At 46.4% G+C, this 12,779-nt stretch overlaps 1 protein-coding gene across 3 annotated transcripts in view; it reads right to left on the bottom strand.

Moving 5' to 3' along the window:
• NTRK3 (neurotrophic receptor tyrosine kinase 3) overlaps positions 1 to 12,779 on the bottom strand; it is a 449,707-nt gene that overhangs the window by 35,093 nt on the left and 401,835 nt on the right. Inside the window, exon 15 of one of the 3 annotated variants that reach the window (XM_066634739.1) lies at positions 4,745 to 4,819. The exons of the other annotated variants lie outside the window; for them this stretch is intronic. Coding sequence (XP_066490836.1) covers positions 4,745 to 4,819 — 75 coding nt within the window. The remainder of the gene's footprint in view (positions 1 to 4,744; positions 4,820 to 12,779) is intronic. 3 annotated transcript variants of the gene reach the window in all.

Below are 12,779 nucleotides of genomic sequence, written 5' to 3'. Positions count from 1 at the left end.
TAATAAAATCTGATAATTTCTTACAGAGCATTGAGGCGGGTATTATACGGCTCTTCTGACATTTTAAAAATAACACTTCATAGTCCATTTTTCAAGCCTGGGTGCTGTCACGGGATGGCCGGTCTCACCACTCCGGAATGCAAATGGGTGCTTAGTCTAGTCAAAGCTTCTACTTGGCTGTGTACAGCTGCCAAATTAACAGACCAAAGAGCAGCAGTGTGTCCCCTTTTCAAAAATCCAATCTGTTAATGCAACTCAAAATGAATTTTTTTCCCCCAGTTGCCTCTATGCAAACTTAGAACACCTCGGATTTCCCTGGGAGAAAAAAAAAGGTCAATACATGTCCACACGATTGCCAATATGTACCGCGCTACCGACAGCAGCTGTTTACAGGACAGCAACAGAACGGGTATTTCATAAGGCGTACATTTTACAGCTCACCTTAAAAAGAAGGAATAGTAAACGCTGATAAGATTATCTGCTGACTGAATGGCACAGTGAATCTGTTAGCCAAAGACTCCAAGCAAATGAAAATTACTGATGACAGATCCGGCAGGAGGGATGCGTACATGGAACAGACACACTTTGGATCCACAGCCAATCCTAGTACACTGCCAAGCATATTTTTAATACTAGAGTATTAAAGACTAAAGAGTATTAAAGAGTAAAAAGACTAGAGTCTGCAAATATGTAATGATTGCTTTAACATTTTACATCCCTGGTTAGCACCTGTCGTCCCGTCCCCCCCCAACAGGGGCAAAAGTTCAATTGAGCAAAAGCGGAAGGAATGGAAACATTGGTTTTGCCCCTCCCTGCATGTGTCAAGATGTGGGCAAAACAGGTCAACAGGAGCGAGTAGTTAAGTTACATTGTTGGAGGACTCCGACAGCCCCATTGTGCCTACACTGGGAATGAGGAGGTTAACAAAGCCTTTGAGTATACAATGAGGGAGGACCCCTGCCTAAGATTCTATTGCTCTTCAAATTGGGGAGGAGGGAGGTGTAGACTGCTGCCTGCAACTCATCTCATGCAAGGAAAAGACTATGGGAGGACCCAGTGCTCTGAAAGCTGCTGAAGGATCACAGGTAACAGGCTTGGGTAAAACCTTGGACAGCTATTCCATTAGAACATCAGAAGAGCCCCGCTGGATCAGGCCAAAGGCCCATCTAGTCCAGCTTCCTGTATCTCACAGTGGCCTACCAAATGCTTCAGGGAACACACTAGACAAAGACACAACCTGCGTCCTGCTGCCCTCCCCTGCATCTGGCAATCAGAGGCAGCCTACCTCTAAAACCAAGAGCCTGCACTGAAGTAGATTCAAAAATCCTTGCCCGGTATGAAGAGAACTTATTGTTCTGTTGGGAAGCCTCCGAAAGCCTCTGATTGCCTCCAAACTTCACTGGCCAGTGTGCAGACTGGGGGCAACTGGAGGTGCAGAGAAGAGGCTCCCTGGTGAAAGGGTAAGCTCCATTCACCGAGGAGGATTGCAGCAGGCGCTGGATCCAACCCGTGGGCTGGGGTTTGGTACCCGCTGGACTAGATGGATCAGTGGTCTGACACTGTGTCAGGCAGCTCATTGTGTTCCTATAGTGAAGTGCATAATGCAGTGGTGCTGCTGGAGCATTCTCCACCCCCCCCGGGGTGGGTGTCACACCTCCGCTACGTAACACCCCCCACTATGTGACACCTTTCTTACTCACCATGCCAAGCAGCGGATACTGCTGGCAGTGGTAGGTCCAGGTCCTCTGGTGTCTGATGTGCAGGCGCAAAGTGCAGCACCAGGAAATGGTTCAGTGATGATCCTGACATGCCAATTGCATCACTGCCAATTGCTTCTTGGGGACTGGGATTTGCGGCTGCTGGGACACAAGGGTGGAGGGGACAGCCCGTTCGCTGCCAAATGTAGCACGGAGCTCCACTTTGCAGGATCTCAGGTGGCACGTCTTTCACCTTTCACCCCCTGCCCCATCCCAGGGCATGGCACTCAGTCGCGCCCCCCCCCAATAACACCACCGGCATAACGAGTGGGTTGTCCCTAGGGGGCAGATTTAGGCTGTGGGCTGCCCAGTTCTATTTTCTACACTTTTCTACTAGGAAAAAAAAGGAAGTTGTCCATGCTTCCAAATAAATATGCTTATAAGTTTGGGATGTCTCATGATTATGTGACTTCAGTGATTCACCAAGAAGATTCAGCAGCATGGTGGATTCTGTCATTTGCCTCCCCCATAAGCAGCGTCAGTCCTTTAATTGCTGTCATCCCACTATGTTAGGATTATTTGCTATATTATTAAATGGTACAAGATGTACTAAGGGGTTTTTTTTTTTTTTAATCAGCATTTTTTATAGACTGGGGGAAATTAAAATGAGTTTAAAAGAGAGAGAGAGAATATTAGCACTAGGAAGAGGCTGTTTGGTAAAACAAGACAACTGTTATGCTGTTGCCGTATAAAAGAAACGGGGAAGCTGAATCTTTAAACAGGGAAGATTAACAAATTAGCAGGCCCTTGAACAAGAAGGAAATTGGGATCTCCTTTTGCAAAAGGAAACAGTATTTAATTCAGTGGCTTGACCCCTACCTAAGTTCAGCCCAGAATCAACTTGGTAATACAGAAAGCAAATTGGTAGAAGTCTAACCTCTGGCTCTGATTGGCTGAGTTGCTCTGATGTCACAGACTGAGTTTAAAAAAGTAGATATGCCCAGGAAAGAAGAAGCTAGAAGACCCATGGGCTTAGCAAAATGAGAGCCAATCTTATGATGGTAGCAGGTCCAGAGAAACAGGGGAGCCCTATGGCCCAATTCTACCCAGGGCCAGCCTATGTAATGCAGTGTAATCCTACAGGGTCACCCTGTGTAACACTCCCTCAATGGAGGTTTTCAAGCAGAGGCAGACTGACAGGGATGGCGTATTCACTTATACTGAGCAGGGGCTTGACTAGATAACCTCTAAGACAACTTTCAACTACAGTATTCTATGATTCTGTGAAAAAGGAGCATGGGGGAGTCGAGTTGGAACACTGATAGTTTTTATTTGGGGGGGAGGGGAGACATTTTTATTATATATTACTGGACTCCTGATGCCCAGGCAAAAGATCCTTTTTTCCCCCTTTTCTATCATAAAAGAAGCATTCCCCCTTTTCTCATATAGAATGGAAAGCCTTCGTTAGGGGCTCCAAGAAGAGAGGGTCGTGGGCTCCTGCCTGCTGTTGGGGTCCCTACCAGTATAGGCTCCAAAGAACTTCAATGGGCCACACCCACCTGGCTTTTCTCCCTGTTCCTGCCCTGCATCTCAAAGCAAGGGCAGGGAGGGGGCTGACAGCACCCTACTCAGCCAGCCACAGGGCTCTGAAGTCTCCCTTCCAGTCCTCAGCCAGCCCCTTTTCATCTCTTGGCCTTGGCTGGTCCCTCCTCCATTTTCTGGTTCTACCTTCCAAGCCCGGTTGCCTCCTGGATCCTACACCTCCTTTCTCAGTGGATGGGAAGGCTCCTGCAGATACTTGTGGTGTGGGCAAGCTGCAGACCTGAACCACATGGATCGGCTTTCTTGCCGTGTTCCAGCATGTGGTTTTCCCAAACCAGAAAGTGCAGGACTTTTGGTTTTATGGAAAGGGATCACATGCATGATGCTGAGGGTCAGTGCATTCATCTTTCAATAGAAAGGGGTCCTGCCTGCATACCCCACATGAGCCTGGATGATCAAAGCAGGGCCTCTAAGAGGAATTTTACCAGGTGTACAAAGTATCACCCCCAGAAGGGAGGGGATGAAACAAAGGGGGGAAGGTGGCAACAGAGTAGGCAGAATGGGGGCAGGGAGGGGTTGAAACAGGGCAGGGAAGGGTGGCAACAGCTGGGATCCTCTTTGGAGCCCATGCCTACAGGGCTTCCTGACGCAGAGCCCAGGTCTACCCACGTGTGCAGCATCAGCAGCTAGATACAGTAACACAGAAAACCAAACATGGTCTTAAGTTTCTCTGAAATCCTTTCGGTATAGAAAACCACTGTGGAAAATTAGCATCATCGCATTTAGACTCACACTAGAATGGAAAGTGTCCTGTGTGTACCAAAACTGACTTCTGCAGCAGCTGTAGCCCTGCAGCTGCGTCCCTGAGCTCCTGTACCTTCCTTCACGGCATGCGGATCCACAAGCCAAAGAGCTACTCTAGCAGGCCAGATTCCTCCAAGGTGTGGCACTGTGTTAAGGAGAGTCACGTATGCATTTTTCAGTCCAGCTATGGTTTGCAGCAGCTCCCAGCATCCCACAAGGGAAGCGAATCCAGGTGAGACTGTAAAATGAAAGATCTCAGGAAATTTTGGTGCCCCCCTCCTTTGGCTCCCTTTTTGACTCTAGGCCCAAGTACAAATTACTCAGAGCATTTGCTTGTGTTTATGAAGGTAAAGCCCCTTTCTTACGAAAGGTGAGTGCATGGTCAATGGGGCCTGCTATGTTTCTCTGTTTAAATGGCTTATATCCTGCTTTCCCTCCAATAAACAGAGACCGCCCCCCCAGTAGTGTCAGAGGGTTCAGAAGACTTGATCCTACGGTTTCCCCTGCTCTCTTGCCAAGTTCTGTAAATGCATTGGAGATTTCAAGAGAAGGGCTACAGATATATTTCTAACTGGTGATGCTGTCACAGGAACTGCCCTCTGCCTGCAGACCTACTCTACAGCATTTGAGCATCGTCACGGATCCCTCCCTCCCAACCATTTCAAACTGCCCCCTTCCCACTGGAGTCGAAATCCACTCACTGTTGTAGCGGCCATTGCTGCTAGTCTCTGCTGCTGCCACGTTGTGTTGAAATAGCCCTTCGGATGCGGCACTTCCTGACAGTGAATGGGTGGAACAAGGGAAGAGGGAAGAGGAGGAAAACAAGAGAGAAGGAGAGCAGGCAGGGGGGGCGGGGGGGTATGAAGCAGGGGACAAGAAGGGAAAGGGTGCGTCTTTAACTGCATCATATGTCTTTTTCACTGGCTACAACATTCCAACAGCTTAATGTATATCTCTGGCTAGTCAACAGGTACTCGCCTACAGCGAGTTAAGAAAGTCTTCCAGGTGATCAGGAAGCTTTTGCAGATAAAACCATTTTTCCCCCCTTTTGTTGACTCTCCATGGCTTATGCACAGGTGTGTGGGCCAGCTAGCTAGTAAACATTGTCCTGGGATAATATGTTTTGCAGAATGATTTGCAAGTCTGATATGATTTCCTGAGAGGTGGGGATCTCAGTGAGCTCAGTGAGGAGTTACCCCCTCCCCTGCCTGCCTGCCTTGTGTGTGGGGAGCTTTGCCTCTAATCAAACATATGTGGGAGAGATGGGCACCTTTGGCCAGCCTGTTGATGCAGGATGGCTAATGAAGGGACTTCTATCTTGGTCTATCTTGGATGGACATGGACTCTCTCAGTGTGGTGGCATGCAGCCTGTTTATCCCACCAGGTTTACAAGGGGAAAATATTAGGTGATCACCTAAAGGTCTAAGGAAGAATTTTTTGTTCTCTTTTAGGATAAGAACACAGAATTGTTTTACCTAATTTGTTCTGCTAGTGTGCCCCAGGTACCCCAACTGGCGTTTACATTTGAAAATAAGTCTTAAAAGGCAGGTCAGTGTGGGTGGGAAGGGGGAAAAGAGAGACAGAGGGGGGACAAGGGCAAGGCACTTGAAAGGTGGTTTATCAGAACCAGTACTTGAGCCTTAACACCAGAAGGTAAAACTGGAGAAGGAAGACAACCCTGGAAAGGCCAAAGGCCTTTTTAAGTCTAACATTTACAGTCACTTTTTTGCAGTGTTTTATCAATGCACAATGGTAATGTGAGAGGAAGGGACACACAAAGGAATTGAAAGCTGCAGCTTTCTGCATATGTGCAGTGCTCTATAGAAAATGTGGAAATAATAATACCCATCCAATCCTAAATGGAAGTGGAAGCTTCTGAATGCATTGGCTCCATTTTAGAAACAAGGCAGAAAACTCGGAATGCCCAAAACTGGGAAGCATCTCTTTGTTTCTGTCTTCCTAACTCTTTCTTCCTGTGTTGCCTCTCTCCAGTGCACACAAGCATTTTGCAAGCCCCTCGGGGCAGGCACCTTTGTTAAGTAATAAAGAAACTTCATAAAGCACCAGGTATTCTGATTATGATATCAGTTATAATGATTTAAAATCAACACACCCAAGGGTGGTTGTGAAAATCATAGTTAATAATTCTGTGTGTTTTAGATGAGGGAAAAATTAAATATGCTAGGAAAAAAAAAGAATTAAGAAAACAATTCAGTCAGAGTTAAAACCTTTTAAGTACCTTAGATTTCAAAAGGAGAGTTACACGTATGCACAGATTTCTGTATCCAAATAATTTGGGTGGGCCAAGCTATATGGGATGTGGGAACTGACAGCCCAAGCCTATGCATGTCTACTCAGAAGTAAATCCCTTTATGGTAAATGGGTCTTACTCCCAGGAAAGTGTGGATAGGATTGGGCTCTAAGTGACTGCCTTGTAAGTTTTCCATGGCTTTGGGGGAAAACTGAAGTTGAATCAGTATGGGGGGGGCAGGTTTAACCCTTTCTTTCCTTGCACAATTGCATCAAACTAATTGCTTCTCCACCCTCAAGAGAAGCAATTCCTCATTGCTTTTTGAAAGGGGGGGGGTGGAGATGTTGGGAGTTCCATTTGTAAAACTTCCACCCCACATCTAGTTTGGCATGTCAAAGTACTAATCTAGACCGTGCAACAAATTTGGAAAATGGGGGGAAAAAAGGAAATCCCATATATTGAAAAGGAGGAAGACAAAATTGACAACACAGATATATTCTGTAGCTAGGATCCAAACTGATATCAGTTTTTTAAATGTTGTTTTTCCCTGTATTCAAAAGTTACAGACTGCCATGAAATTCCAACTGCCAGTTATGACCCCTTATCCACAAAGACATCCCAGCAAGAAAAGCCAACCAAAATTTGAAAGGGGGGGGAAGGGAAATAAACACATAAATATAATCAAGAATACTACTAATCTCATCGAACTTACAGGGATAAAAGGCTGATCTTCCTCACTACATGACGCCATGCAAATAATTTAGAAAGGCCTTAATCCAGGGTTGATTTACACATTTCAGTTAATATGAAGAAACTACCTTAGATTCTGACTATATCAAATCCAGTGTTCTCATACTTTTTTTTTTGGTACAGACAAGGAAAGAAAAAAAATAAGAGAGAACTCGAGAAACACATTTTCCTGGCTGTTGTTGGATTCTGGCACAAGATGCTGAAGCTTAAGGTATTGCATGTCATTGCTAATGACTGCAAAGAATTAAGGGGGATTTGGAGCAATATGTTTTAGATTAATAATTGATTATCTACTCTCAGCATCCAGAATGGAACAGGAGGCTCGCCTGATTGAAACCCAACGCGAGCCCGTCAGATTTTACGTTCTGCCTCTAGAAGGACTAAAACAGATGTGATCCTGGAAATCTGTGGTCGGATCTCCTGATGACTTCTCTGCCCAAATTAAAAGCAGCTCCAAGGTCCCTCCAATTTTGACTGGAGAAACAATTCTGGGAGTTTTGTGTTTTTTTTAACCAAAGGAAGAAGGTGAAAGGAAACAGGATACAAACCAAAATAGTAAACACAGAAGTTGCCTTTTGCTGGCAGCCCAAATATGTCTACTCAGAAGTAAGTTCAATGGGGCTTAATCCCAGGTGAGTGTGCATAGGATTGCAGCCTGACAGCCCAATCCTAAACAACATTCCAGCACCAATGAAGCCTCATTTCAGCCCCAAGATAAGGGAATAAATATTCCCTTCCTTTGGGGAGGCCTCTGTGACTGTCCCCTACTGCAGGATGCAATGCACACCCCATTGACACAACTGCATTGGAGTTCAAAAGCTGGTTTGGATTGTGCTGTGATTTCCCATTTTTTTGCCTGCAGTGATTTTTAAATTGCACTCTAGGCCCTATTAGGCAGACTACTATGTTTCAGGAAAATTAGCTATTCCTCTATAACAGGGGTGTCCAAAGTTTTTGGCAGGAGGGCCACACCATCTCTCTGATACTGCTTCGGGGGCCGGGGAAAAAAAGAATTAATTTACATTTCAAATTTGAATAAATTTACATAAGTTTACATAAATGAACATATTAAAGATGAACTTATATGAATGAATGAAGGTCTTGCAATAGCTCAAGGCCTTTAAAAGGTCTTGCACAAAGCAAGGCTGCCCTTTCCTTTGCTGTTGCAGCTGCATCACAGATGTGAAACAACAAGCAGTGGAGGGAGCCCTCATCCCACAGCTCACAGGAGAGGTCAAACAGTCGTCCTCATGCTGAGAGCACTTGCGTCAGGCCAGTGTGGGCTCCAACAAATCTCTGGAGGGCCATAGGTTCATTGGAGACTGTGGGCTCCCTGAGGGCCACATTGAGAGGCCTCAAGGGCCGCATGTGGCCCCAGGGCCGGGTTTGGGCACCCCTGCTCTATAACTTCTGGCTTTCCATGTGTACCTGAGCTTCACTTTAGGAGAAGTTTCCTCTCATCAACAGGCAGAGAAACCTGGAAGGATGTGCGCATGTCATAAAGGGCGCAATCCTAACCAACTTTTGAGCACTGACTTAGCCAAAATGCAGCCCCAAGGTAAGGTAACAAATATGCCCTTACCTAGAGGAGGCCCCCTTGACTGCCTCCCCACTGCAGGATGCAGTGTACACCACATTGGCACAGCCATGTCAGTGCTAGAAGGTTGGTTAGGATTGCGGCCAAAGTCATGCACAAAGAAAGGAGAAGCCAGTGTCCTGATTTCTTTATCTCTGCTTATTTCTGTCCTTAGTGGCGAATCTTCCTGTATTGGCAGAGACAGGGAACATAAGCCACTATGGAGAGTGATAAGCCAAAGCAAACGATGGATGGAAAAAGCTGTCCGGAGGGTGCTCTTTTCCCATCAAATGGGGTTCCCTAAAGCTGTCTCTGCTTGTCAGAGAGAGAGAGAGAGAGAGAGAGATTGCTGAATTGCCAGCATGCAATACCAGCCTGCTCTCATGCGGTGAATGTAACATGTGGTTCAGCTCTTAAAAGCTGCCCGTGCAACAAATCCCTGCTGTGTTGGTCTTGTACTTCCAGACATCTCACATGGGATGCCTTTGCCCAGCTCATGGCAAATTAAGCCGTTTGAGTGGGGAAGAGAAGCTTTAAGTACTTGGGCCAGAAAGATTTGAGTTCCTCCAAGGCACTCAAAGAATCACCCTTCCAAAATTCCTGTTTCTATGTATATGGACCACTGTGGACCACTGCCCCTGACTGTACACCAAGCACACTCTGCGTGAGAACCTCATTGTTAATTGATTTACAGCTACTATCGCATCTCAGCCATGCAGTCCACCATAAATGTCTTCTCTGTGAGGCCCTATTGAAATGAATGAGTGTTGAACAAGGATACAGTTATCATCGTATAGCTTGCACTTTAATCAATAAAACTGATACAATCTGATGGAGGCGCAAACAGGGCTGCTCAAGGTATGTGTGGAAGAGAAAAGGAAGCATCAGTCTGCCTGTGTAAACTAATTTCTCCATCACACTCTCACAAGAGAACACAATGCAGAAATATGCGGGTAAAATAGGGTGGGGCTGGGAAACCCACCAGGAGACAACAGGGGCTTTGTAAACTAAGGTTTGCTCCAGTACCTGATATTCAGAGGTACGCTCCCTCCAAAAACAGAGGTCTCATTTAGCTGACATTTCTCTACATATAGACCCATTCTCCATGCATATATCTGATCTGAGCCTGCAGCTGTCTCCACATCCAATAGCAGCAAATTCCCACATGAATGGTGTGTGTTATGAAAAAGGACTGTCTCTTTTTGTTATCTTGAACCTACTGCCTGTTGATTTTACTTAGTGACCAGAATCTTTATATTATCTGAGGAGAAACAGTTCCCTCTCTCTGCTTTCTCCGTACCATGCATAATTGCACAAACTTCTATCATGCTCCCCTATCTTAGGGCCCAGTTCTATCCATTCTCCCCCTGCTGATTCAGCCATGACAGAACAGCTTGTGTTGGTGTCCTCATCTGGGTAAGGGTTCCTAGTCAAGCCTAACCTGGCTGGGCCTGCTTGGATCTGTGCCAGTGAAATAGCCGGTGCAAGTCCACATGGACCCAGGTCAAGGAAGCAGGACCAGAAAGGGGGGATTGGATTTGGTGGACACTACTGCCACTGAACCCACTCCCTTCCCAGACCCAATGCACCCCCATTGCCTTACTGTTCAGCCCACCCCCACTCTCATTACACCTGCCTCCCCTGCTATCTTACCTTGATCAGCAGGCCTTCACATGTCTGCTGGCACACAAGGAAAGGCTCTAGCCTGGTGCTCCATGTGCTATCGGATCATGTTTTATGGCAGCGGTATAGCAGTTAACATGCAACTCAGTAGGATTGGGTTGTTAGTTATCTTTCTCAAAATAAAACTGACCCCAATACTTCAGCATTTTTTATTAGAGAGTGGTGCACACCCTTGACATTATTTCCTCTTATCATTGGGTGGCTGCCATTGATCTCTATGGGGAGGAACGGAGTTTGGGGCACTGCATTTGTGACAAAACCACCTCCCTGATGTGGGGCTGTTCAGCTTCCACTGATAAGGATCTCTGGTGGAGATGCAAGGACAGCAAATTTAGTCAGTAACACACACCCCCACCCAGGGATCGCATTGTGCTGTTTTTCTTTGAAATATAGGCTTTCAGAGGGAAATTTCTGGCCACAAAGTACTCAGGAGAGGAAAAAGCATCCAACTATTTCCATGCAAATATCTTCATTACATACGTCAAGGAAGACATTTGTATGTAAATTTTTCCAGCTTAGTCTTCTGAATGGTCCTTCACCCTCTAAGGAAAACTTTGCACTTTGTCACAAGGTTCTATCACTTTCACTTTGTCCCAGGTTCTATCTCTGGTGTCTCCAAATAGGGTTGGGAGCTATCACTGTAGATAGCATTGTCCAGGTGGTCCAACTCAGTAGAAAGCAGTTTCAGGGGTATAGACAAGTAGATCCATTCCATGATCTGAGATTGGATTCCACTGGCTCAGCACCATTGATGCAATCTGGCTATGGCTCTCCAAGATTTAGGCAGAAATTGTTCTCTGCTCTGCTTGGAAATGCAGGGAACTGAACCTGGGGCCTTCTGCATGCAAAGCAGGTGCTCTTCCCCTGAACTACAATCTCTCCCAAAGGGGCTGCATGACCTCCCTGCTTTCCTTGACACTCCAATGAAGAGGCTCCCATCAGCTTGACAAGAGCTCTTCTCCGTCAGCATCACACTCATTACTGATAATAAAATGAGCAGCATGTGAATCTGAAAACATCAGCCAGACAGGTGGGGGGGGGGAAGAGAAGAATGAGTGGAGGCTGAGGATCAGGTGCTGTGGGGAGGGGGGGGGGAAAGAGAAATTAGGATAATTACCATCCCCAATATAATGCCATGCAATGCAACACAGCCTAATTGCCCCAATTAATTTCTCAGCACTCACAATGCTTTGCTAAGAAGGGCTCTTCACACTTCAGAACAGAGGGAGGGGAAACGTTCCTGTTGGGTGCAAATGAAGAGAGAAAGCCAAGTGGAAAAGTTTGCTTAAAATGTTGCTGTTGTAGGGAAGCAAACTGCGCCCTCATTTCAAAGCTGCAACATTCCCATTACCACACTGTTTCTCAAACTGTGGGCCAGGATCCAGTACGTGGGTTGCGAGTAAATTTTAGGTGGGTCCCCATTCATTTCAATATTTTATTTTTAATGTATTAGACTTGATGCTACCACGGGATGTGACTGCATTTGGGGAAATGTTACAGACCTGTGCTCTGTCTATGCTTTTAACAATGACAGTCAATGGGACTTACTCCTGGGTAAGTGTGGGTAGGATTGCAGCCTAGGATTGTTAAATATTTTCCTGCCTGATGATGTCACTTCCGGTCATGACATCACTTCCGGTGGGTCCTGACAGATTCTCATTCTAAAATGTGGGTCCTGGTGCTAAAAGTTTGAGAACCACTGTAGTTACAACATCCCTGCAATTAGAGCTGGCCTAAAGTTGATAACTTTGGGTGTGAAATTGGGGTTGGGGTGCAATTTGCCCCAAATCCGCCTTTTGCAACACTGCTAACAATTCTGCAGCTTGGTGATACTGCGCAGCACAGTTCCCAGAAGACTTTGACGAGACAACAAGGGTGGCTACCAACCACCCAATAAAGCCCTACTGTCACCATACCTCATCCTGTCCACTCTTACCTACATCCTACTAGACACATTGCCAAAAAACCCATTTTGCTGCCTCTGAATGGAGTGGTTTTGGAAGGAGTGGGTCATTTGGCTCAACCATCGAGCCAATTTGAAGCCTTGCTCTGAGGAATATCACTAACAGCCCAGTCCTATCCTTCCCCAAACCCGCAGATGGCTGCAATAAAAACAGGTGTGCTGTTTCCATGGGGGAGGGGGGAGGAGCAGATCAGGAGGCTTCAGAAGTGAAATGGGATTTAAAACCCCTTAACACCTCCTTATGCCCCCCCCCATTCTGCAATGAGCTTCCTTGGACCTGCACTAGGTATTTCACTAGCGCAAGTCCCAAGAGAGAAAGGCGGAAGGAAGCTGCAGAAATGGGAGATAGGATCCAGTGCAGCTGGATCCACCCCCTCACAGCCTCTCCAGCCCTGTTATGCCCCACTCCCCACCCTCCTCTCTGTGCCTCTCCACTCACCTTACTTTCTTTGGCGGGTAGTTGGGGATCCAGCCTGAGGATCCTTCCTGCCAGTGTCCAGCAGTGCACTCCTA

This window comes from Tiliqua scincoides, chromosome 8, assembly GCF_035046505.1.
Source record: "Tiliqua scincoides isolate rTilSci1 chromosome 8, rTilSci1.hap2, whole genome shotgun sequence".
In the NCBI taxonomy this organism is placed as follows: domain Eukaryota; kingdom Metazoa; phylum Chordata; class Lepidosauria; order Squamata; family Scincidae; genus Tiliqua; species Tiliqua scincoides.
This window is presented reverse-complemented; position numbering and strand designations above follow the sequence as displayed.